This window comes from Mixophyes fleayi, chromosome 4 (assembly GCF_038048845.1).
Source record: "Mixophyes fleayi isolate aMixFle1 chromosome 4, aMixFle1.hap1, whole genome shotgun sequence".
Taxonomy (NCBI): Eukaryota; Metazoa; Chordata; class Amphibia; order Anura; family Limnodynastidae; genus Mixophyes; species Mixophyes fleayi.
The window spans coordinates 287985847-288013167 of NC_134405.1; the positions used below are offsets into that span (position 1 = coordinate 287985847).

The 27321-nt window shown below is 38.6% G+C and overlaps 1 protein-coding gene across 1 annotated transcript in view; it reads right to left on the bottom strand.

Moving 5' to 3' along the window:
- The window catches only part of TENM2 (teneurin transmembrane protein 2), a 785744-nt gene that overhangs the window by 61514 nt on the left and 696909 nt on the right, over positions 1 to 27321 (bottom strand). Inside the window, exons 14-15 of the mRNA XM_075209829.1 lie at positions 9945 to 10155; positions 4775 to 4894 (exon numbers count right to left, since the gene is read on the bottom strand). Of these exons, the coding sequence (XP_075065930.1) occupies positions 4775 to 4894; positions 9945 to 10155 (331 nt within the window). The remainder of the gene's footprint in view (positions 1 to 4774; positions 4895 to 9944; positions 10156 to 27321) is intronic.

The following is a 27321-nucleotide window of genomic DNA, read 5'->3' on the forward strand; positions in this document are numbered from 1 at the left end:
TGGATTAGGCACCTAGTGGGTTATGTATAAAGGGAAGGAGAGGAGTGTTTTCAGACTGTAGTTTGCGGTGACAAACATTTACACGTGCTAGTAGTAGTGTAGTTGTAAATGGTGTAATGGTAAAGGGAACATGGAGTGCATCAGGGTGCAGTTGACAAATATGCTGCTGGAATGGTTTCCAATAGTGGTGGTGGTGGAGCTGTGGCTTTCCGTATGGAGTTTGATCTCCCTGTGATAATAAGTGTGGTCATGGCTACTCATAGCCTTCTATTAATAATCTTCTTCAGCATTCCTTAACTAACTTGTAGCAACACTTCTGTATTTAAAGGAGAACATTTTCTTTTATGCAAACCACATGCCAGGGGAGAGAATGGTGTAGCTCACACATTAACTCAATTCCAAATAGACAAGATATGTAAGCTGGTGCCTGAGGCAGACAAACATGGCTTTCACTGCTGGGGTTTCAGAATCAGCGGTAGGAAAGTCATTGGTGGAGAGCAATTGGGGAGTAGATGGTACATTATGGAATGAGTGGCAGCGCTGGGTGGCACAGTTGGGTGGCTTTTCTAATAACCAAGAGAGTTAAGGATTATAGCGCTGGTTTTTAAGAGTCTTGGGGCTAGATGTACTAAACTGCGAGTTTGATAAAGTGGAGATGTTGCCTATAGCAACCAATCAGATTCTAGCTATCATTTTGTAGAATGTACTAAATAAATAACAGCTAGAATCTGATTGGTTGCTATAGGCAACATCTCCACTTTTTCAAACCCGTCATTTAGTAAATCTAGCCCTTGCTCTCAAAGGAAACTGAGCTTGCCTCTGTGAACCACTGTTTGGCTAGATTGGTCATTCTGTTTAACTGTCAAGAAATAAAAGACCTGACAAATGATTTTACAGTGGCCAGGCCTGGAAGGGTTATGGAAAATACAAGGCAATAAGTGATGTGAGGAGACCGGTCTCTCTTGAAAACATAATATCAATAGGGGTTGATTCAGTCCAGATATGCTCCTCAGAGTTTGAAATAAAGCTTTTCTGATTGGATTTCTCTCTACCTTGTTTGAGTCATTGAGAAAAGGGGAGATTGTCTGCAGGTAACAGGTACTACTGGGCAGCAGTGGTGTGAGGTGCAGCAGTCCGGGGAACCTTTGCATCTGTTTTTAAGGGCGTCTAAAATTAATTGCACAAAAGCTTACAGATTTGCATTTTTCCCTAATTGCAGCACAAGACTGACAGATGTGCCCCTTATCATGTTGGAGAGAATAGGATTGCTTATGTCTTGCGTGAGAGTGTCCATTGCTGCAAAATGAGAGTAGGAGTTTTCTGTCCCATTTTCAGTTTAAATCTATTTTCAGATAGTGTATGGGTAAGCTGGGTGCATCAGGGGCAGAGTATGGGTCACACTCATTCCAGATTGGGGCAGCAATGGAAGATGTCAGGTGGGGGTTTAAGTGAAAAGATGAAAATGCATATCAGGAGATTGGAACCAAATCACTTTGTATTGTATATAAGGCCATGATTGGTGATATACATATTAAATAAAAGGAGGGAGGAGAAAGTGTTTGAGTAGAAGATGTGAGAGACAGATGACAATGTGGTAGAGGTACAGAGACATGGTGGAGCGTACGGGTGACCTCAGGAGGCCTGTGAAAAAAGAAAAAGTGGTAGTGGCACCTATGAGGGAGATGGTGAAGGACCAGTTAAAATAATGGGTGCGGTTTCCAAAACCATAGCAATGTGGTTCATGATGGTGGCAAAGAGATGCGTGGACCAAGCAAGAATACAAATGTACAGACTTAAGGGAAAAAATCTGTGGTCCTTATCAGGGGCATGAAGGACATTAAGTTATAAGATGGGGATATCTATCTGCAGGATGGACTGAAGAAAAGGAGGCTGCACAGATTTGGGTCAAATCTTTTTGCTTTCTTCTTGATTATGTGGTTACCCCTTCCCAGTAGGGGGGTAAAGTGGTTTGGAAATGGTACCCCCAAGGGCAATATCCCGAGTGAATGATGGTGTTGGTGTGGCTGACATTTTGAGTAGAAAACCTGGGCTTCTCTGAGGCACTTTGTGGTGGTTATTGACATCAGACCTCCAGGTCCTCTACACACTTGGGGCCGTTAGTTAAATAAGGTTAAGTTTTAAAGGGAATATGTTAGAGTGAAAGTTACTTATATTCAGTGCTACATATTTATGGATACGAGCAGATCATGCTCCAGTTATGTAATCAATAAATACTGTGGCCAAACTGCATCCACACATATGAGGATGTCAGTTCCAGCTCCAGGTATGTCATCCTGTGAGTGGAAAAGAGCAGGATTGATGTTGCTTATGTTGATTACACCTTTAACACATTGAAGTATATGCTGTGATAAGCAATGGCACAGTCTATTCACAGAAATTATTTTTAGATATCATACGATACCATTCATACCAAGATAATTTTCCCTATATCCATCTCCTCATTAACACTATAATGACAAGTCTAAATGGTGAAAAAATAAATAAAGAACAAATCAACTCTGTTTGTTCCTTTTCAGTGATTACTTAGCATGGAAAACTAAATGAGTACAATAGTGGAGCCAAGTAATCATTATGCTCTGCCAATTGCTGTGTTTCTATGTAATTTCTAAAAACATCAGTGCTTCACAAAAGAAACTACAGTCATTTCACTAAGTTGATTTAACATAATATATATTTTGAATACATTATCAGCAGTATTGTTATGAGCGCAGACAAGGACGACAGGCAGCCACACCCCTTCTCTGGCACAATCTCTCAGAGCTCACATCTTTCTTCAGTAAATCAAACTTTAGAAAAAAAAAAAAGAACACAGTATTTCAATTGAAGACTTTGTAATACTGTGCATTTCTTATGAATATATTTTTCCAAGATATTTCTGATTGAAGGAGAATGCAGTATTCCTCACCACCCACTCCCCTCCAGCTCCACAGTATATCAAACACCTAGACGTGGCTCTAGCAATCTATGCCTGCATCCCCTCTCTCGCTACTAAGCTCATGACAGCCAAGGACCCTAGTTGTGCTGTCACAGAAAAACACCAACCTCTCACACAGCACGTTGACAGATTTACTTCCTCTTATTTCAGGAAGAAATGCATAAAAAATATTGAAACATCATTTATTAAAATGGTAATAAAGTACTGTTTTTTTTTCCTTTTAATTTTCATCTGAGTCCTAAATGCAGATGAACTATACATGTCTCCATTATCTACCGAACGGACAGATGATATACCCAAAATCTTTTCTGCAGAGAAGAGCAGTACACACCACCCAATGCACAAGGGGAGTGTTAAAAATCCAATTATCAATTGTAACATATACCTAACGCAGTGATGGGCAACCTGATACACTGCGGGGGGGCTGCATGGTGCGGCCCTCTAACCTTGAAAGGGCCTCATGTTACCCTTAATCTAACTAGCAAGTTAAAATAACACATTACATCAAAGGAAGAAAGAGACACCTATCTGTAATATTAGATCAGGCATTTTAAACAAGTCTTATAAGCTATAACAAACCAAACGAATACTAAATCAGGAAGGAGCTGGGGCTACAGGTGAAGGCACCAAGAGCCTGCGGCCCATCACTGGCATAACTGGACACCATCATTTTGCCTTTGTATTATTTTATTGAAACTGCCTGTAAAAGTCAAGGATTGCAATGAATGGCATCAGTGCATTATAGAGACACTTGAAAACATACAGACATGTCTAATACATGTCATGCTGCTAATCAAGTTTTCTAAAACCATTAAATTAATATTTTATTTCTATTTATACAGAGATACTAAACCTTATATACAATATTACAATATATATTAAGGTATAGTACATGTTTAAGCAAGAATTTATTGATTAACAACAGAAATGGAAGAGCTGAAACTCCGAACCCTGCCTACGTTATCTGTAGCTGTGAAAATTAACTGACATGCTATACTTTTCCATTTCAGCTTTTTTACCCCTAAGCATCCTATTTCTCGCTGTGGGACGTCTTTGCTATCTATGAGGAGGAAGAATACTGTACTTTATTACACTTATTGTAAAGTCAAGCTAAGACTAAATAGTGCTTAATAGGATAACTTTTTCATTTTGGGGGTTCAATTATCAGTTTACAATCCATAAAATTGTAACACAAACCATGTGCCCATTTCTCATAAGTGGAGAAATTATTATTGTAATATTATCAAACATGTTTATCAAAATGTTGTAAATATTCTTCAAAAATGATAGTAAACGCTGCAAAACAAGAAGATAATGACAAACATTCCATACTACATAAAAACTGAACAGACAACAAAAACATTAATGTTTGTTGGTTTCATAGAGAAACCAGTCTTTTTCCATTATGTTACAAATTGGAAAACATTTGGTGGATTTTATTTAAAAATACAGGATTTACAATTTTTTATTATTTTCCAACAGTTATTCACAATCTGACTTTATAATAATAAGTCTAGTAATTGTACTCTCTAGTATAAGACTGGAAATCTACAGAGATAACAGACTTGTATAACTCTGTATTTAGAGGCTTGACAGTGAAACTAGTTGAAGGACATACTTCTCTGTATAAATTAGTAGATATACACAGATAGGATTTCAGGTACACTACATACAAACATTAGACACTCATTATATTTAGAGTATGTAAGTCATGTTCGGAGTTGAGTTTGTGTGTGAATTACATGAGACCTGTATAATATTCTTTCTTAATAGGCAAGCAAGAGCAAACCTATAGCCACAAAGATGGAGATTACTTACGTGCCATCCTGGCGTGTTATGGTATATCCATATCTTGGATATTTCACAAAAGATACATTGACCCCAACTAGTGGTGTTCCGTCTATGGTCATGACTTGTCCTCTAATTAGTGACACGAGGCTGCAAAAACAAAATTAAAATACAAACAATTAATAGAAGAAAGCAATAAGCAATAAGATATACACTGTTTATACTCTTTGCATTGTTCTTATTCTAAAGCCTATTCAGGCAACCTGTTGTGTACAGAGACTTACCTCAGAAAATATGTTATTTATGTGTGATTGACACAGACAAATTATAGTTGATTGGTCAGCTAGCAAGCAAAGACAAAAACGGAAAAGGCTATTTCTCTAAAAACAAAAGTTACAGGTTTACATTATGTATGATTTGGTAAACTGCTGAAAGATTAAAACATACATCAATCTGTAATTCTCTGTGAGTGTGTTGCTTACCTGTAATCAAAAATATAATGTTCTATTCTTCTCTGAACATCAACAAAAACAGTGTCCACACACTGAAAACTATGTGAGAAGTATAATGAGCACCTTTTCTTATGTGGTGGTAGTCTTAATAACGATTCAAAGTACCCAACTCTTATTATGACTCATACTGTACCATTCTCCATATTAGTAAATTGTAAATTTTGAATGGGAAAAGGTTAATTCATAGGTATGTGCACACAAATGTCCTTTGCCCCAGTTACATGGCCCAAAGTTACTCCCCTCCATCAATGGGGAAGGCACCAGCCCACCCCCCATAAAATGGAATTACAAAGCAAATATAGAACAATGACATAATTAGAATACCCAAGCTGTAATGCAGCCTGAGATCTCAGAGACATGATCCTATTCCAGTTTGGACACACACATGGTTAGCTGGCCAGATCTGACCATTCGGCAATTGGCTGGGGGGGTTTTAGTGTAGTTGGCAGATGACTACACAGATGCTGGCAGTGGTGATCTGCTGACCAGATATTTGATCATAGATGATATGATCAGTATTGATTAGATTGTTCTTAGGCATATACCTATTGTGGGGGCCACATACAGAACTACATTGGGACGCTTTGGTTTTAACACTTTCAACACTGCTCAAAAGTCAAAAGATGACATTAAACACATCTTACTATATAGAGTCCCAAACACAATATGTACAGAAACATAATGCAGAGGTTAAATATAATTATGATGAACTTAAAAGACTATTGAAGAGATAGATCCAAAAATTCAAGACTTGAACATGTCCCTTAAATGATCAGGTATCCTTTACTAGTCTCCAAAACATAGCAAATATTACATAAGGGAGTAAATGAAGACAGTACTAAAAGATATAATGCAATATAACATTATGCTCCATCCATTCAGTCTCCCCTTAGCTTGTTTTACTTTATAATAGGTTTGGTCACATTTCTTCATTAACATATCCCCAACATGGTATCATTACTAGTCCTAGAGCACCTACTTCAGGAACCCCGTCAAATTGTGAGTTTCCTTAAAAGAAAAAAAGGGGCTCAGACAAATGTATATGTACTTTGTGGACCTGAGTAACAAGGAAACCATGGGAAAGTCAGCTCATGAAACCTATTTAAAATCCTTTGCAGCTCGAACATTCGTGAGGCCTAACCATGCTGACCTCCCCAAAGCTGGGCGTCCAACTATTTGCCCATGCAGTCATTCTTCCTCGCCCACAATCCAGCCCTGTTGAGATTGGGGCAGGACTGGCCGTGGTCATTAGATGGGTACAGACTGAGCTTTGACTAATTCTTTTGAGGCATTGCCTGAAAATTTCCAACTAAGATTGTATAATTAGATGTAGCTAAGTGTACATGCTACATAAAGCTTGTTCTTTTTCACTATAAAATGGACCCTTATAATTGTATTTACTATTTCTATAAGTTATAGAGACAATATGGAGAGGAAGAGCGGTATTTATATTTGGGTCCCCCATTTGAGAGGCATAGACCCTTCTCTGGAAGTCAAGAACAGCAGACATCTACACAATGCAAGCTCCTTAAAATGTATATATGTATAACATTAATGAAAAATAAAACTTTTTTACAGAGATAATCTATACCCACTTTTCTTGGTGGCAATGTTGCTCTTGAAGGAAAATGTTGGTGGAAATGTTGCTATTTTTTTACGTTACAGCCATATAGTCTTAAGTAATTGTCTACTATTATTAACATGTTTTCTTTGTAACAGCTAAAGAAAGGCTGATAGAGGAAAGTACTGTTTCTTTCAAGGTTGGCAAATTGGCTGGTAGGCAGCTTTCAAGTTAGATTGAATAAGTTAAAGGTAATTCTGTACAGGCAGTAATTCTTGACAACTAGAAATCCTGGACTGGCTGCCAAGCTTAAAGCAAAGGGATCAAAATGACCAGCGCCTCGCCATAGATAATGGAATCCCTGTCACCCTCCTGGAAATCAATCCTAAGCAGTTAGCGTCTCACACTGTTATACCATTACTCCCCATCAGTCAATACCATGGCTGAAACAGCAGTGAAATCTCTGCAAGATCTTAACTGTAAGCGCTGCAATATTCCTAAATATTTTTACAGTGTATAGTAGAGATCCGTAAAATTGCAGAGAGATCTCACGCAGATAGAGTGTCATAGCAGAAGAGGCTGGTTCACAAGGGTGTCTTCATATTCCCTCTTTTGCTTAGCCAATGAGCAGGATGTCATTCTACCCTGTCTTTGTAAATTTGCCTGTGAAATTTTACAGCCAAATACCTAACGAGGTGAATATTTCAAGGGAAAGTTAAGAAAATTTTGCTCATCTATAATATGCACTTGTAAAATAAGAAAATTGTGGGTCACTTACACTACAGCTACGTAGGAATATTCTATTACCATCTAAAAGCTCAGTCTTAAACCTCCCTTTATTCTATTTCCTCACATAATGTTCTGGGAATGCTATGCAGTTTTCTCTGCCTGCAATGAAAACTATCAATTTGTATTTCTTTCTTTAGCAAGTTAAGTAGGAGTTGATGGTGGAGGAAAAGAGTGCTGCCAAGCTATTACCAGCTTTAACAGGTCTTAAAGGTCTCCAGGGACCCGAGTGATCTCAATTGACCTTGGACTTCAGATTGACAGTTCAAAATCCCCTGCAGGATATCTCATCGCCACAATAAACTGGATCTATCTAACCATTTTTCTCAGTAATAGAACTACTCTAAAAGCACGGTGTGCTGATATTGCTGAGTACTAATGATAAACAATAAAACAATCATAATTAGAATTTTAATGTAGATATGAAATTTTTGCAGGGCAAGCGTTTGAAAGCACATTATCATATATGTCAAAGTAGAAATGCCTGCTTTGGTGGGGTTTTTATTTGGGTAGCAATTTTTGCATGGCTATACCTTTTTTTTAACAGATCACTGAGATTATCAGGACAAATAAATAAGATATTTGTGTCTAATTGAGGCAACAAGGGGAAATCAGGTTAGCTGATGTCTACCAGCACACGTAGAGCCTAATGCCAGCCACTAGCTCTGTGTAATTTGGCACTGCACACGTGTGACCAAAATTGCCCACAGATCCAGTCATTTTAATTGATTCCAGGGTATACATTCATATTACTGTAACAGTAAGTTATCTAAATGTAGATAGAGGAAATGCCAATATCCTATTCATTCATTGCATCTCTTTAATCCCTCCCCTCCAAGATAGCAGGTGGAGTCCTACTGTGTTAGCAACTGAAAAGTACAGGAAGAATTAGAATTGCATGGCACTTTTATTGTCGTGTTAGATAACAAGCTTTCAAAGCTACTTAGATGGTGCAAGTTTGATGAAAATACTTAAGTAATCTTCAAAACTTGCAGTCAAACCCTTAATGTACTCAATAAAGGTGCCCCATTCATCTGGCCAGTAGCAAAGTAGAAAACTGTTTATAATGTTGGCATAAAGTATGCTCGCCACAATACACAAATGTACGGTCATCTACATAATGTAGATAATCATGTATTTATGGAAATTGTTGTGCAAATAAATGATTTACATAGACAAGTTGCAGAAAATAAAGTTCTAACATGTAACAGCTATGTAATTATGCCTTTGCGTCAGTAGCTATGAAATGAGAATGTTTCTTCGTTTTGCCCCTAATGTGATTTTTGATTCAAACTAGTTTGATTGCAGTCCTGTTTTCATACATCAGATCACAAAGATCAGGACTGTGCTAGGAATGACGATGATCTGTGGCTAAATGGACAGCTACAGTTTTAAATTATTTGGTTCTTTCAGTAAAAAAAAACGTTTTAAGATGCAGTAAAACATGTTTGTCAGGAATCAGAAAATCTTTGACTTAGTGATAGATCTGCATCTGTTGATCGTACACATTAATCCGAGTCTGTACAGCAACTATCATAGCAATTTCTGGTGTTGAATCTCTCTCACTCTCACTCTCTCTTACTCTCTCTCACTCTTTATATATATATAAATGTCTATATATATATGTATATATATATATATATATATATATATATATATATATATATATATAAAATATATATATATATATATATATATATATATATATATATATATATATATATATATAAAAAGAGAGGCAGAAATAGAAATAGGAGGCAGTGTTTGTGCAGATACCAATAATCTCATCTATTTGGTGAAACAAGAGTTAAATCCTGCTGCTAAACACTTATACTGAGTTGTAGCATTATGTCCAATTTGGCCACAAACGTGAACGAGCACCTGATTCTCTACCATAATCACTGATTCACCTGGATCATTATTTGGCATGTTCGCAAAAGCAGTTAGGAGATAACTATCAGTCTGCAAGTGCAATAATCTTCCGATTGTATTTATTAACATGCGGATAGTAAGCCAATTTGATGTCAATCAGGTTACCATCAGTCACTTTTGAGCTGCACATGCTGCGCCATCACATCAGCTGCACATTACTGCATCGTGTGGCCACCTTATGTCAGGAGAATGATGTCAACAGGATGCATAGGAAATCTTAAAATATTTCCAACACATAAGTTGTGACCAGTAAATAAAATATAAAAAGACATGATAATAGCAAGGGAGGAGAGTTACATGTTGCTGTAATTACATTTATTTTATTGTAGAAGATACCACAGCTGCTAAAGGAATCTTCTTTCAACTACCCAAGATCCTCTAAATCTGTATTAATCTCTCTATTTTGTACCTGCTGTTGAAGGGATTTTCTCCAGGAATGATGTGTGTGCTGTCTTTTCCTACCAGGAGTTTGATTCGGTCATAAAAAGACTTCACTGCTGGTGAGCCCAACTGGCTTTGCTGGATGATATCCAGAGGATCACGGGATCCACGGCAAAGTAAACTCGACTGACAAGTTGTTTGAAGACAACAGTCTGGGTCCAAGCAGTCCACAAGCCCATCTGAAAGAACGAAGCAAGATGTAATGAATGCCAGGGATTTTCATAATAGATGTGCTGAAGAACTAGTTATGATTACACAATCTTATGGAATTATGTCACAGAGCAATGGATGATTTGAGAACAGGTGACACTGTCCTGTGCTCTCAGCCTGGGAGAGAGCATAGGATAATGCCATCGCTCCATTCAGTAGCCGATAAACATCCTGGCAGCACTATGTCCTAGATTATCCCTGGCTAAACAGGGAGAGGGTTTGAGGAAATTGTTTAGTTATTAATAAATGATAAAAACACAGTTGTTCAGATGGTAACAGGTCTACTCTACAGTATGTATGCTGGGTCCTAGCTTGTTTTTGGATGGTGAAAACTAACTTGTCCTTTATTTAGAATCCAGCTTCTTTCACCCCGCCTCCCCCACTATGTTTAGGTGCCCATATTTCGAAACTCAGCCTCACTGGGCTTTTTAAAAGGGTCATGGCAATCTTTGGCACTGATTTAGTTTTCATTAAAATCGGAACTGTATAGCAGAAGAGAGGCATGAACGTGGGCTACTGAGGGTGAAGATGTGACGGACGGAGAGAGGTTGTCATGTCTACGTCTGTCTGATCCTTGTCTCTCCTACTCCTTTAACGCCTGCCCAAGGAGGACTCACTGACTTCAGCCCTTACCATGGGAATAAGTTAACACCTTACTACATCTTTCTCTCATGCTGCCCAAATGTGTCTGCATCCCAGTCAATTCTGTGCAACATTTATTGAAAAAATACTACCAATAAGTTTATACTGTCTTATTGTGTAACCCATCAATACTACATCACTTTCATCATGTGTCAGTGTTATAGTGCTACAAAGAACAGATCTGTAAGTTGGATCGTGCCTTATGCATATGGTACATAATAAAGACAAAATGCACAATACATACAGATACACTCCATGGCAGTCCTACATCTTCACCTACATTTATCAGGGACAGAACAGTATGACATTGACCAATTGGGTCCGATTTGCAAGAAGGCTGCTGACAGCCAATCAGAAAGCTTTTCTCTCATGGGGCTAATGTAGCTTCCCCGCAGCACTTCCTATGCACAGATGTCTCAACACATCAGACTGTATGGACGCAGGGGAAAAGTCATGTTCTCCTTTTCTCTTTATCCTGATAATTAAAACCAACTCTCCAACATTGAAATAACAATGAAATCATATTGTTATCCACAACTTTTAGACTAGTCATCTAAACTTTCATAACATCATTCAATAATTATATTTTCATATATATATATATATATATAATGCTATTTTTCCCCAAGTGTGGCTCACACATCTTAATGACTGCACACAACTATCTAAGGTGAGATCACTTTCGTTTTGAACATATATATATGTCCCATTACACTTTTTATGTCTATTAATACGTGTGAACCTATTATTCCCACATGACTTCATAACCGAGGCATGATAATGGGCTTCTACAAGCGAGCACTTTTTGAAGACACTGAACTTTAAATTGGCACACCAATCTCCCAGTAGCCTGTCAGTCAGGAGAATCATATCATTGTGCCAGCGAGCCCCCTTGGATATAGTCTGACATTGCAATCTCCACTAAATTACCCTGTCACTGCCAATCTTGCAGTTATCTTGCAAACAATCAAGCAGGCAATCAAACTGCTCAGAATTGCCAGTTCAGGACCTGGGAGGTTAGTATGTCTCCATTCAATACCAGTAAAAAAGAATATCATTCTTTTGACATTGGCGAAAAGACTTATATATTTATATCTCATTACAAAGGGCAGACGTCTATAACATCTAAATATACCCTTCAAGACAACTGTAACTTTGTTCCTCCTTATGTCGAAGGAAGCTATACGTAGTCTATATATCTGGAAGGGGCAGCAATTCATAAAGAGTAAATGGATTGCTGGGAATATGGCACATTTTATTAGAAATTTATAACGCAGTAACTATCTTGGGCTTGGCTCACTGACATAAATTATGTTCTCCAGGTCCTAGATGTGCTTCATGAAAATATAGAAAATATATGATCTTCATTCAAACATTAAGGTGGCTTGGAGCATGCCAAATAGAGAAACAAATACACAAGTATTCAGCTTGATATTATTATCAATCCTCAATGTACTCACAGCTCTCTACTATAAGCATTAATTTCCAATAATTACCAAATTACAAAGTTATTGTGCATTGATTTCTAGATTCTCATTCTTTTATCACAGATAACTGACCATGCAATCTCCTCTAAAATCTTTCCTATAAATCTTAAATCTTACAAACAATATATTATATTAAGACAGAGTTAGGCCATTTGCACATGACTGATTGTATATTAGTCTCCCCTCTATTCCAGTCTTTGTCAGGACAGCAGAAAGCAACTACTCCTCCCATAGAGATCACTGATGCACTGACAATGCACAAGGGTCCGTTAAGATGATTGAACAGGAATGGTGGGTGGGGGGATAGAAAAAGTTCTACTTTCGCATGTCCCTGTTCTATCACGTGCTCCTGTAAAGGATCGACTTGTACTGAAAGACTGTCTCTCCGTAGAGCAAAGATCTCCATGCCAGTGTCCATGTGTCCTCTGAGGGAAGGTGGTTATAAAAAAAAGCCAGTGGTGTACACATGGCCTTATAAGTCAAAGAAAGCAATCAAAGACTCATTCCTACCCTAGAACAATCTATGCCCATGTCTTAAGTTTTCATTTCATCACACACGGGTAGGGTCAGATTGCTCAGATGTGATCATTCAGACTATGGACTAAACAACCAAAGTTACATTAAAATATGCACCTACTGTTATCTATCATCATCATCAGCTATTTATTTAGTGCCACTAATTCCGCAGCGCTGTACACTCACATCAGTCCTTGTCCCATTGGAGCTTACAGTCTAAATTCCCTAACATACACACACAGACTAGTGTAAATTTGATAGCAGCCAATTGACCTACCATTATGTTTTTGGGGTGTGGGAGGAAACCGGAGCACCCAGATTAAACCCACTACCGATGGTAGTTTTAGAACTTATGAAAACAAATATACTAGCCTCTGATTTGCTGTTCTATCTTGTTAAAGAAAGGAAAACACAGTTTATCCTACCATTGAACCTAGATAGTCAAAGACAGGGTTAACTTATTTCACTGAAGGGTACAAAATATTATTTACTAATTTTTCTTGTTATTTAAAGAACAATGCACTATAATTTTATCAAGCCCATATAAGTTGCAAAATATCCTTATAAAGTGCTGTTCAGCTTTTTAAAACATGAAATAATTCATGATATTCATCTGTCAATGAAAATTTGCATAAAGAATCTTATGATAATTATAGCTTTTACTGAATTCCACTAAGATTTTGGTCGGTTATACAATTAAACCAAAATACCAAATCAAGAGAAATTCAGCAAGGGGTAATTTAAAAATGTGCATAACAATCTTCATATTTCCATACGCATGAAGGAAATAAATAGATTTGACTTGGGTAAGGATTGTACTTGGTATATTTGAATAATTTACACAGCATGTGGATTCATGCTACACTAGGAACATCTGTTCCCTGAGGCAAAGTCTCTATACCTTTACGTGATATTATTCATCAAATATATAGTTTAGGATAACAAATAAACTAGTGAACTCAAGAATCAAGACATTTGATTTCTAGTTGTAGAGGACATTTGAGATATGTGGTAACATACTGTGTGCACTTACATTTATGTTACTGATATATACATATATATACTGTATTTACACAAACCCAGGCAACCTATCTTCCCCAAATTAACTAAACCACAGTTTGTAAATGCATCTCTCATTCTAATGGCACAAAAGTCTTTCCACTGGATGACAGTCTTCATTTTCCAAATCATGTCTTAACTAGTGAACACAGTTGATAGTTTGGTGTACCAAAAAATACATATCCCTATATCTATCTGCAGATTTGGACGCATCTTACAATTGCGCCTCCTTCCGCTTACAGTGGTGGGATGGCAGAGGGAGGGAGCAGGGAAGCTTTGGCACTGTACAGTACAGGCATGTACAGGCAAATGCGGCTGAGACTTAGCCCCCTATAAGCCTGTCAGGAGCCGTATCTATTGCGCCTGCTGAAGGTGCACGATCCCCGTGGATGATGAAGTTGATCATCAGCAAGGATCTCGCTAGTGTTATAAAAAGCTTATAAATATTTTTTAAAAACAGTGTGCACCCCTCCCAAAATAGTTCCTAGCAATCATAGCCTGGTCAGGCAATAGCAAATTTGGGGGGGACAAACAACTTACGTCTTCCCCAAAAAGCCATTACAAGCACTAGGCAATGACAGGCTGGGCTGGTAACACTGTATCTGGGAAATGTACACCGTGGGCCTGATTCATTAAGGAAGTTAAATTAAGAAGTTTCTTATTTAAGTCTCCTGGACAAAACCATGTTACAATGCAAGGGGTGACAATTAGTTTTCTGTTTTTCACATAAGTTAAATACTGACTGTTTTTACATGCAGCACACACATACTTGACAGCTTATTTGTACACTGAAATTTAAAGTTGATATTTGTGTGCTACATGAAAAAAAAGGCAGCATTTAACTTATGTGCAAAACAGAAATCTAATTTTCACCCCTTGCATTGTAACATGGTTTTGTCCAGGAGAATTAAATAAGAAACTTCTTAATTTAAGTTCCTTAATGAATCAGGCCCCGTGTCACTAACACTAGCCTGTTCAGCACTGGGCTGAATCCCATAGGGAAATTGGGCCACTGCTAAATACATTGTTACAACATGGGATGTAAAGCTGGGTACACACTACAGAATTTTCCACCAACTTTTTATGCCGATCGATTTTACATGCGATCGATGTTCCGATCACTCGGTCCATGGACTGCATACACACTAGCCTTGTTTAGGACGATAAAGGGAAAAGCGGACGTCCCTTTAGCGACTTTATACAGCCATGATGTCGTGAGCAATGACTCTAATTTCGTACTCAATGTTGTGGATCGGTCGGAAGTTTATACACACTACACAACAGAAACGAGATTAGAAGGAAAATATTAAACGGTACGACCAACCAAATGAGGCGACAATCATCCATTTGGGCAGACTTTCGACCATCGTGTCACTACACACACTGACCCGACTTTTGAATGAGCGGTCGTATGCAGGCTGATTTAGCTGATTATTGGATGAAAACTGTGTAGTGTGTACCTAGCTTAACCAATAGTAATCAATACAGAGCAGTGACCAATCAGATCAAAGCCACTCTGTATTAATTAGAAGCTGACCGGAGCATTGCAGTTCCACAAGAAAAACATTGTCGTCATTTATAGAGTTTTTTATATTTTCCAAATGGATTTCAACCTGGAAGAAAGAGGAGGATTCCCCTCAATTTAAGTGAGCAATAAAGTGGTAAACAAGGGTGTGTGGAAGAGGTTTTTTTTTTAAATGAAGAACACTTTTTCTCGGTGTTAGAGTGTTTATTTTACAGAATGCCTGTGTCAGTGCACTACAGGTCTCAGCGCACCCTTTATGCCAGGGCCTGCTTGCACTTGTAGTTCTACAGACACCATCATACTGTGGTAGCCATGAGTAGGCTGGCACTTGTAGTTCTACAGGCACCATCATGCTGTGGTAGCCATGAGTATGCTAGCACTTGTAGTTCTACAGACACCATCATACTGTGGTAGCCATGCGTAGGCTGGCACTTGTAGTTCTACACACACCATCATGCTGTGGTAGCCATAGGTATGCTGGCACTTGTCGTTCTACAGGCACCATCATACTGTGGTAGCCATGAGTAGGCTGGCACTTGTAGTTCTACACACACCATCATGCTGTGGTAGCCATAGGTATGCTGGCACTTGTAGTTCAGTAGCATGAGGATACGTTTAATAGCTTATAAACATGTTTTAAGCATTCACACGCAATTCTGTGTATACTATATACTGATGCTATGCTCTATATATAGGTGCGGAATTGCCCGTTTCTGTGTCCACGCACTTTGCACTTGCATTTTTTTATTCAAATATATCCAACTCCGCATCAGGCTAAGTGAGTCCTTAATCTGGGTACATGCATTTGTATTCACACATGAATCATTGTTCCTAAAACCCAACTAGGTTAAGCTTCTGCAAGGTCACAGTTAAGGTTTGTTTCTCCATATTAACACCAGCTTTAGAAAATATATGCGTAAGCAGCCATTACATAACTCAAGGGAACACTACTGAATATTCAAGGATAAATAATCTGTACATTATAACAATAGCAATTCCTATCAGCTTGTCAATTCATTATGCAGTGTTAACCACAATCAATTGTACATTAACACAATCAACTTAAAATCCTGCAACAATTTTATTGACCTTTAAGTAAAGAGTCTATTCACATGGGTGATTTCTCTAAATATCATTGTATTCCATTTTGAAACCAGGATCTGCTGCTGTTTAAAATAGCTGCAAAATTGAACCCTAATCTGCGTAAATGTATTATAGTAGTAGCAGACCAATAACAGTCTCACATTTCACTGTCTACATGCTGGTTCCTCATATCGACAAACATAATGCCTGATGTAGAATTATGAGTAAATCCAGATCCTAGGTGCAATTTTGCACCTCAGCCAACCATGCTGTGCTGGAAGGAGGGTACACTGAAAATGTGCAGACAGATTTAGAAATGAGAATTCAGAGGGTGGTGCACACTATATCCACTGGAAATGGTGCACTGTAAAAATAAATAAAACATAAAGCTGACAAATATTTGTGTGCTATACATGTAGTATGTTCCCTGCATGCAAATCAAATCAGAACCTTTCCTATCAATTTTCCCACTTACAATGCAAACTCTGTCACGTTACATATTAACTCACCTCTTGTCTCTATCTATTTCCTTTACAATATAAGCTCTTTTGAGCTGAGTTCTTGTTCCTAATGTGTCTCAGGTTTGTAAAAAGGTTAAAATGATGTCATTTTTGTAATGCTCTGTGTGTATGACTAAAGCTGGGTTCACAATAGAGAAAATTTCTTCTGGTGTAATATCTTTAATGATTTTACCAACGACTGAAAGTCCCGATCAGCATGCGGATTCATGTGTACACACTATACACGTTTTTCATGATTTACCGTCAGATCTGTGCTGTTTATCTGTCATAACCAAATGGCTTGTTTGGGGTTTGTACCTTTCTTTAGGAATGTGTATTCTGAACTATCTGAACAAAGGGTCCATGCTAATTAGATCTTTTGATGTGAGAAGGTTGAACATTGAAGGCAGGAAGGTTTATTTAGATTCTCTGCATCTGAAAAACCAGATGCAGGGAATCACAGCATCTCTAGAATTTCATAGATAAGTGTAAATATTGTTGGCTTTGCAATGCATGTAAATTCATGTTTGTGTAAACACATTGCATCCTGATTCTAAAAATAGCCTGTGCCCAAATCAGTATAAAAGGCACTGTCTTGTACACTGAAATGTTCTTGTTTCATCTGACCTGACCACTGGCACCTTCAACCATTGTGAGAGCAAATAAACATCACTTGCTTCAAAGACCTGCTTGAAAACATCTTCAATATTGCTGTATTTCTATGACCTGCAGATTAGACCCTAAATCTAATCCGTTCTCCGGCAGTTTTTGAGTTTGGACCCAACTTTTCCGGTACCACCGCTCTGCCTGCTACCCTGCAGCCCTGATCAGTGTGACAGGCCAGGGGGGATCCATCTACAGCAACCCTGATCCATAGTAAGAGGTCAGGCGTACCAGCCCGGGTACGCAAGTAACGGGGTACACTCGCAGCATCAGTTACCCAGAAGAAACCCGGTACTGGATGCTGGTAAGGAGTCCAGTGGTGGCAGCATTTGTAAGCCCCTCCTACTGCGGCAAGAGGTTGCATTTGGGATATATATTTAAAAAATATTGACCATAGGAAAAATGCTTTATCCTAAGAGGTATTTGACATCATGTCCTTCCTGGAAGCCGTTTAAGCTGCTCTGCTGTTAGGAATTTCAACATCCATGAGGTTAACTACACCACTGTGTTTAGATAACATGATTTGCTGCAATAAAATGATGGTGTTATAACATATCATTTCATTTAAACACTAGTGTTGCCAAGTTATATTTAATTCTTATAGATTTTGTTGCAGCCATTGTGAAGCGCAGAGTGAAGACTGAGCATAAATGTCAGTTTACCGTTCCTTTTGTAATATGAAATTAACGGTGCTGAGGATTTCTAGAATTCACTGAAAACATGAGGAAGCAATTACGTTTCTGGTACTGTTGTAGAAAAAGGGAACGACTGACAGGCGTGAATCAAATGAAAATTAATTGAAAAAAAAAAATCTGATCCATACCGGTGCAGCTAGCTCCTTCTGCGCAGTTTTGTATTGTATTACAGACACACACTTCTCTGTAAACACTTTAAATGCGTAAAGCTGTTATTCAGGAATAATGTAATGGATGTTTTGAGAAATGGAACCGTATCACATTGTTCAAATATTAGGTAAGGTTTTAAGAGAGGGATGGTGGTGGGGCAGCTACTGGTGCATGGAATGCCAGTAGTTCAAAAATATAGCCAAAATATACTAAAAAAAAACCAATACAAAACAAGTTGCATAGCCTTTCATCTAAACATTGGAGGTCATTTAAAAATCAAGACAAAACAGTTTTATAGAAGTTTTTTCCAGATGGAATTGCACCAATATCAGCGTACATAATGGGCCTGAGTCATTTAGGAAAGTAAGGCAAAAAAAAGGAGTAAATTTGATCCTGGACAAACTATGTTACAATGCAAGGGGTGCAAATTAGTTTATTATTTTGCACATAAGGAAAATACTGGATGTTTTTTTCATGTAGCACACAAATACTTGATAGCTTTATATTTACACTGAAATCTAAAGTTGATCTAGTACATGCCCTACTCCAGCTATAAATCTGTCCCCACAATTTAAAATGACTTCCCCTCCAATGTAACATGGTTTTGCCCAGGTGCAAAGCTACTCCTTTTTTTATGCTTTGCTCTCCTTAATGACTCAGGCCCAGTGTATTTAGGTGCACCTCCTTATTTTTATATAAGGAAGTGCACCTATATACCCCATAGTGGCCTACTCTTCCGTACAAATTTCTGGGAGTCCTCCTGGACTCCCGGGTCAGCAGGGCAACCTCACGGTTCCTAACCACCTCAATAGTAAAGTGGCGCATCATTGAGGGCAAATGACGCGATCAGCCGGGCCCCGCCCCCACCTCCCCCTTATCTCCCAGGACACTCCTTGCCAAAGTTGTCAAGTATGATATACACAGGCATATTTTTATTCTTCATTTGAGCAAAGGCTTTGCAGAAAATGTTGTAGATGTGTTGTCTGTGACTGAAATGGACATGTGAAATCTTCACTACAATGTCTTACTAATGACAATAAGGGGATATTGGGTGTGTCTATGTGAGAAATTGTATATCAAAATTTAGTTTAATGTGGTTCTATAAAATACACTGGTAGTCATTAACAGGGTTTTCTTGACGTGATGACATTTTTGGATAGGGAGTGTTTTGCATCTTACTTATGTAACATATACATAGATTATAAAGTGGTCCAGAGGATGTTGTTACAATAGAAAAAAGGTGGTCAGCAGATATTTATATCGGGAGGGGTGGGGGGGAGGGACTGGTGTAGAAATGAAATATTCTATTTATGGTATTATGTTATTTTTCTATGTTATGTAATGTGTGAGAAGGTAGAAGTAATGCCTGAGGATCCTTTGGTGGCTGGATAACCGATGTCCCCAAAGATAATTATTACTGAACTGCAATAAGAACCTGGGTGAAATTTGAGATGGGAGGTAAGTCTGTTCCAAGAACAAGAGGAGAGGGGTTCCGTATTACTGCATGATTTCATAATTCTATGGTATTGTTTATTTTAGGTCTAATGTAGTGATGTGTATTATTTACTGTTATTGTAATTATATGCATTTATGTGAGTTATTGTTGTTGGGTTGCTGCTTCTTGCGCAGAGAAGACTATGGACCTGATTCATTAAGGATCTTAACTTAAGAAACTTCTTATTTCAGTCTCCTGGACAAAACCATGTTACAATGCAAGGGGTGCAAATTAGTATTCTGTTTTGCACATAAGTTAAATACTGACTGTTTTTTCATGTAGCACACAAATATCAACTTTAAATTTCACTGTACAAATAAGCAATCGAGTATTTGTGTGCTACATGAAAAACAGTCAGTATTTAACCTAAAAAAGTAATGAATCAGGCCCCATATCACTTTAGTATTATAGGAATCCTTTCTGTTTTGCTGTCCTTTTGAATGCTTGATTGCTTTGTGGATAAAGTATTAATAAATTACCTTTCTTTTTGTATTGGTATGTGTTATTTGTAACAGTTTTTGGATTTTGTGCGTACTATATTTGTTTTCACAGTTGTTTGTAAATCTTCAATGCTCACCTACGCTAGGTGGAAATCATGTCATTGAAGCCCCTGTCCTGGATCCGGGAGAAAGGCCTGCTCTCCCAGGGGTCCGGGAGACCTACCTAAAATTTGTGAGTCTCCCGGGATAATAAGCAAGCATAATTTTATTGCTATACTGGTTTATCTATATCTGCTAATATGCTTGCTCCATCCCAAGCGTTGGAAATCCTACAGTGATCTGAGCTGGGCACGGGGATTTCAGCACAGGTTGATGAAGGGATTGAGCTGTGTTTTTAATAACTGAACGCAGTCAGAAACCTCAGCAATTATCAGCAATAACAATCAGGGTAAAGGGGTCCCTTGTGGAATATAAATATGCACCTACTGCTGCCATATATACTTTATTCAACCTTATCTCTCCTATCCTTGCCCACCTACTATCTTTTGTCATCAACTGTTTAACTGTAAGGGGCCAGATGTCAGGTCACTTTATAATATTAGTGGGTTTATAGCAATGATCAATTTAGTGGCTACCACTTGGCAAAACTCATGTTGGATTATGGTATGGTTCCCTGCCTTATAGCTCCCCTGGAAACTTGTGCAAAAATTGTAATAATAGTTTTTTTTCATGGCTCACTAATAATGACTCCACCAAAAGTTCATATGACGATGTGTATATAAATTATTGTCAATCCATCACTGTTCTAATGAGACACACATCAAATCCGTACAAGTGTGTTGTTCCTTCTTCTTGGCCTGGATGAAACAGTCACATTCAGCACATCTTAGACCTTGCTATTTAAAGCCACCTAAGCAATGGTCCATTCTATAGACACCTCCAACAACACGTTCCTGTGTGCCAAGCCCCATGGTGTGTATCAATCAACAGCTGGGTCATGGAACACAGCTAAGTCCACTAGTTTCCAAAATGCCTTGTACATGTCAGCTCGGCTGCATCAAATCAGTGTTCACCACTGAATACTTGTTAATTGCATTAATTAGATTGTTTGTTAGCTCACTCTATTCAATATCAATATATTGCATTGTTTTAGTTGTAACTAATATATTTGGCATTGCATCATTGCCAATATTTCATGCTTTCCAATTCACAGATGCCAAGATTCCTAATCGAGTGATTGTAAAGCTTTTAAGCAGCGTCTTCTGGAAATATAGTTCATTTTATGCAGCAATCCATCACGCAAGCACTTAAAATAGTAACTGGGTTAGTGTGATGTTAATTGTATATGGTTATGCAAATCACTCCTGTTTGTTTATTCTCTTCTACATCAGGTACCTCATGTTATTGGTTTTATAATGCTAACATAGCCTATTGTATAACACTGAACACACACATAGCATTACAGCCTCAATTTTTTTGCTATTTTTAAGCTGCACATCATGCAGTTTTTCACAAAGGCTGCCCTTTGCACAACAGTACAAACACCAGACTGAAAACCTAAGACTGTTTTCATTGCATAACATCATAGATGGAAGTTCTCAACAAGCATTTTTTTTTTTTGTTATATTTTTTTTTTCTACATTTTCTTTCTGTTGGATTGTAAACAGAACTCCACAAAGAATGGAACTCGAGGGTACTGGCAAAAGGGACATTGGTCATATCACGCAGCTGTTATTCACATGGCTAGCAATGAAAAACAAAGTGCACTTAAAAATAGAAGCGGATGGTATGTGCTCGCGTGGACACATGGAAATGCCCATCTGTGCTCTGTTTTTCATTTCTGCATGTGCGAATGTAAGCTGTGAATCAGCAGCAGGAGCAATGACCCCCAATCTGTGTGTAATCCATTTTAAGGCAACAAAGGGAAATTTTAAAAAGCAAAACACTTGTGTGAAAGAGCTCTAAAAATTCCTTAGTCTTACTCCAAATTGGAGGCTGTTTACTCTTCAGAGTTGTGACCAAAGGTAAGGGTTAGGGGGTAAAGGTTACCGGGGTTATCCGTTACAAAGGCAATGTCACCTCTCCTCGCCCACAAAAACGTGTCTAAAAATAAGTACACTCTACCAGAAGTCAGCTTGGGTGCCACGGCCAGTCAAGTAGCACGCGGCCTTCCTTTAACTCAACAGCATGTGTATGTATATATATATATATATATATATATATATATATATTTATCATACTTGCCAACTCTCCCGGAATGTCCGGGAGACTCCTGAAATTTGGTTCAGTCTCCCGCGCTCGTTGGCATTTCTCCCGCATCCTGGATTTCACAGAGAATCAAATGACGCGATTCTCGGTGATTGACGCCATTTTGGAGGGCGGGAGGGGGCGGGACAAGGCCAATCGCGTAATTTTTGCCCTGCCCCCCGCAACGTAAATTACGTTTACGCGGGGGCGGGACCAAAATGACACGTTTGGCCTCGTCCCGCCCCCTCCCGCCCTCCAGTCACGCCTCCTCTCCCAGAAACTTGTTTCCGAGAGTTGGCAAGTATGATATTTATTGTATATTTCAATGGGGACAATAGGAGATGGTGTTGCAATTATCTGATAGTGACAAGCATTAATTTCTCTATAAGGTCAGAAACAACTACGTCGGCAAGTAACACAGCGTTTTAGTGACAAAGGCCTAAACAGAACTGTTAGTATTACAAAATATAGTTTGCATTGCAATACATTTGATTGGTAAAGGAAATCGATATAGAGTCAGCTTCTTCAATATTTATCAATTCACAGAGATTATCACAATTTTAAAGTAGACACTTTAAGTGCAGCAAAGAAACATACAGTAAGCAAAATGGAGAAAATAATATATCATAAAAAATAGTATATATATAAATATATATATATATATATATAAATATATATATATATATTTTTATATATATATATATATATATATATATATATATATATATATATTTATTAATAATAATAATAATAATAATATATATAAAAAATAATAGCCAATACCCTCTGTTGGCAGCACACAGAACATCTTACTTCTACAATATTAGTTGATATATTGCTGTCTTTTTGACACTAGAGAACATAGAGGGCCTGATTCATTAAAGAACGCAAGGTAAACGCAATTTGCATTTTTTTTAATTCAACAAAAATTGCAGACAAGTACACCCATATTCAGGAACAAGCAGATCTGAAGAAACATTTCTAGTGGAATACAGGTAAGTACTCTCCGCTTAAATAGCACTTGCCATATGCAGACAGACACAACACACTGCAGGATATGCACAATGCAAATGTATTTATAAAGTTCCATCAGAATGCAGATTAAAAAAAAAAATTGTTTTTTTTTAAAGTTTAATTGCAAACTCATGTTCTGACAATGCATACGCAACCGTCATCACTATCACTGGGCACTTCAACCTCTCCTGCAGCCGGTGCAAGTGAAAGGCAGTTGAAAGTGTCATTTGAGCCTGAAGAAGAATTGCATGCACCTGCGCTCACTGGTATATAGTCCTTTTCTGAGCATGTGCAGAGCAGTTTTATGCAAAATACGGCACATATCGGGATCTACGTTCCTAAGTCAATCAGGCCCTCAGTATTTTGCCATTAAACATTAAGAGTAGTACTGCATTAAGTACTGCTGTGAGGGACCCAGACAGAATAGGGGGCCCAGACAGACCTCTCAGTCTGTCCAAGCTCCCTGGACTGCCCGGGCCTCTCAGTCTGACTGACCATGCTGCCCCTTCTTCTCTGTGATGCTGCAGCTCCGCCTCCCAAGCTCTGATAGGCTGGGAGCGTTCCACGGTGACATCATCACTGCGAGCCACGACCCAGTGTATCAGTGACCAGGAGCTGCAGCATTGCGGAGGAGAAGGTAAGTTAATTAGGTATTCATTTTATAGGAAAGTGGCAGATAGAAAAGAGGACATTAACTGTGCCTGGGGGGAAGACAGTGGGACCTTAACTGTCAGGTGGAGAGAGGGACCTTAACTGTGGAGGGAGAGGGGACCTTAACTGTGGAGGGAGAGGGGGACCTTAACTGTGATTGAGGGGAGAGGGGACCTTAACTGTGAATGGGGCGGAAAGAGGGACCTTAACTGTGATTGAGGGGGGAGAGGGACCTTAACTGTGATTGGGGGGGAGGGGAACATTAACTGTGATTGGGGGAGAGAGGGGGACATTAACTGTGATTGGGGGGGGGGGAGAGGGGGACATTACCTGTGATTGGGGGGAGAGGGGGACATTACATGTGGAGGTGAGAGAGGGGGACATTACCTGTGGAGGCGGGGGAGGGGGACATTAACTGTAGAGGGGGGGAGGGGGACATTCACTGTGAATGCGGGGAGGGGAGAGGGGGACATTTACTTTGGGGGGAGGGGTACATTTACTGTGATGAGGGAGTGGGGGGAATGTACTGTGATGAAGGATAGGGGGCAGCTGTATGGCGAAGAGGGAGGGGGGCACATGTATGGGGAGGAGGGCACGTGTATTGGGAGGAGGGGCCCTGCCAGATTAATTAGTACTGGTTCCCACGGTTTCTGATGGTAGTCCTGGTGATAGTTGTCTTCACATCTTTCAAAAAGAGAGTACCACTGCACCAGGTAATCACTATTCCAGTATCCTAATACCTAGGTATTAGTCTTCACATCTTTAACGGTAAGTCTGTCCTATAGAGGGGGTTTCAGGCAGCTTAAATGTTCCCTCCACTCCCACTTCCAGCATTTGCAATAGTTTATATTTCAATAAGATGCATGATTTAGACTGTAAGCTGTAATGAGCATTGTATCCGCCTGCAGGTGTGATTGTGGTACATCCCGGCGCCCCTATTGTAATTAGACAGAAAATCACTGACTGTGCTGTTTATTGATCATTTTAAATGTGATAATTTTGTTTACATATCTTTTTTTTGTGTAGAAAAACAAGAGCAGCCTGACACCCATTGACCCAGACTTCCACTGCCATTGTAGGTGTATGGGACATCTGATCTAGATAAAGCTGTTGTGTCCCTATAATTTATCGTAAACGTACTGTGGATGAATGCATGCTTCAGAAACAGATCACGTTTGCAACACTACACAACATAAATGATATGAGCTGGCGATGCATAACCGCTTTTCTATTACATTCTTTGAAAGTCATGATTTATGCAAGTTGTTGAATCCTTTGACAGAATGTTCATTTAAAAGCCCCCTACGTTTGTTAATAAATGTAGCAGTAATGTAATCTGCTGTTAAGTGATATTTAATTAGGCTGCTGCATTTGAAAAGTAGAAAGTCCATCCAAATGTACAACTTTTCCAACCAATGAAGTATCAAATCAAGATAAATCTAGCACGTCTAATTTTAACCCATATGTTAGTATATCTGTAGCAATTTTCATACATATTCGAAGAATATAAATGGCCTGCACTGGGATAATAGATTTTGCTGGATACCGAGGTTGATTTCCATAACTACGGAATTACAAAGGCTTCCCTCCCTTTTCCAAAGATAAATGCGTTCTCGGCAACTCATTAACGCATTGCTATTTATTAGACGTATAGCCGCTCAGGGGGTTATAAAACATTTTGGACACTGATTGGATTAACTCATACAGTGCTGACATACTGTCAATAAGAAAACATAGGGCACGGAGTAAAGACCTCTCAACTGAAATGTTTCCTCTACATATTCATAAGTCTGGATTTACATATACAAGTATTGCAATCACACTGGCAACATAAGATGGAAAAAACATGTATGCATTTTTTATTGGGATCATATAATTTAAGTTATAATTACTTTCAAAAAGAAAAATCAACGACAAGAGAAAATGCTTTTAAATTTTTTGTCTACATTGGTAAAGGGAATATTTTCTGGAAAAATGCAGATATATAAATAAAGCTCAACCAAACAGTAAGTAAGGGCGATGTGTTAAGTTTTACAAGTTTTATTGTGTCTTTCCTTGTCATATGTAATTGTTGTTTATTTTTTTTTAGGAGCGTACAAGAGAGATTGAATTGTTAGGGGGGAATTCAATTGGCCGTGTTACGGGTAGAAGTAACGCTGCCTGTGCATTATTACCGTTATTACGGTAGTTTCAATGCCGGCATTTTGCTCGCAGCTTCCTGAGCGGCGAACAGAAAGCCGGGTTAAAACTACCATAATAACGGTAATAGTTTTAACGCCGCGCTAATTTGGGGGGTATTAAATTCCACCTTATTGTAAAATATCTGGATGACTGGGAACTAATAGTAAAGTAAAATTATACGGAGGGAATTCATTTCCCCGCAATGAGCCACCAGATATCACAGCAATGTCTGGCTGCGTTCTAGTCCTGGTATTACGGTCCCTGAACATCATGGATTTTACTGCCCACCTCTATGGGGTACGAAGAAAAATCAGAGATGTTATATTACTGCAAAGTGCCTTCATGACTGTCCCAGAGGCAGGCCCTGCCGCACATTGAATTCCCCCTTTGAACGGTACAGCTAAAAAAATATTAAAGTTGGTTGGTTAAACTCCTCTCGCTCGTTTGGTTAATGGACCACTAATTGTAGAATGCAAAAGCGCTACTAATAATATTTGCAAGTAGCAGTGGTCAAAGTGGAAAATTACAATTGGCGGTATGAAAAATGTAATGGAGTAAGTAAATGGAACTGGATAGTTTTACAATTAAAGCATTGGCAGATGTGGAGGTATGGCACAGCACCGTACACCAACACCCTCTCCAAGTATGTATGTGTGCTTAGCAGAACTGATGGTATCTACGATAAAGACATAACTATGGAAGAGATGTTGAATTCTGTTCACAGCAGACGTCCTAACAGTAGGTAATATTATACAGGCATCTCCTCTGCCTTTAATGCTGCCCATGA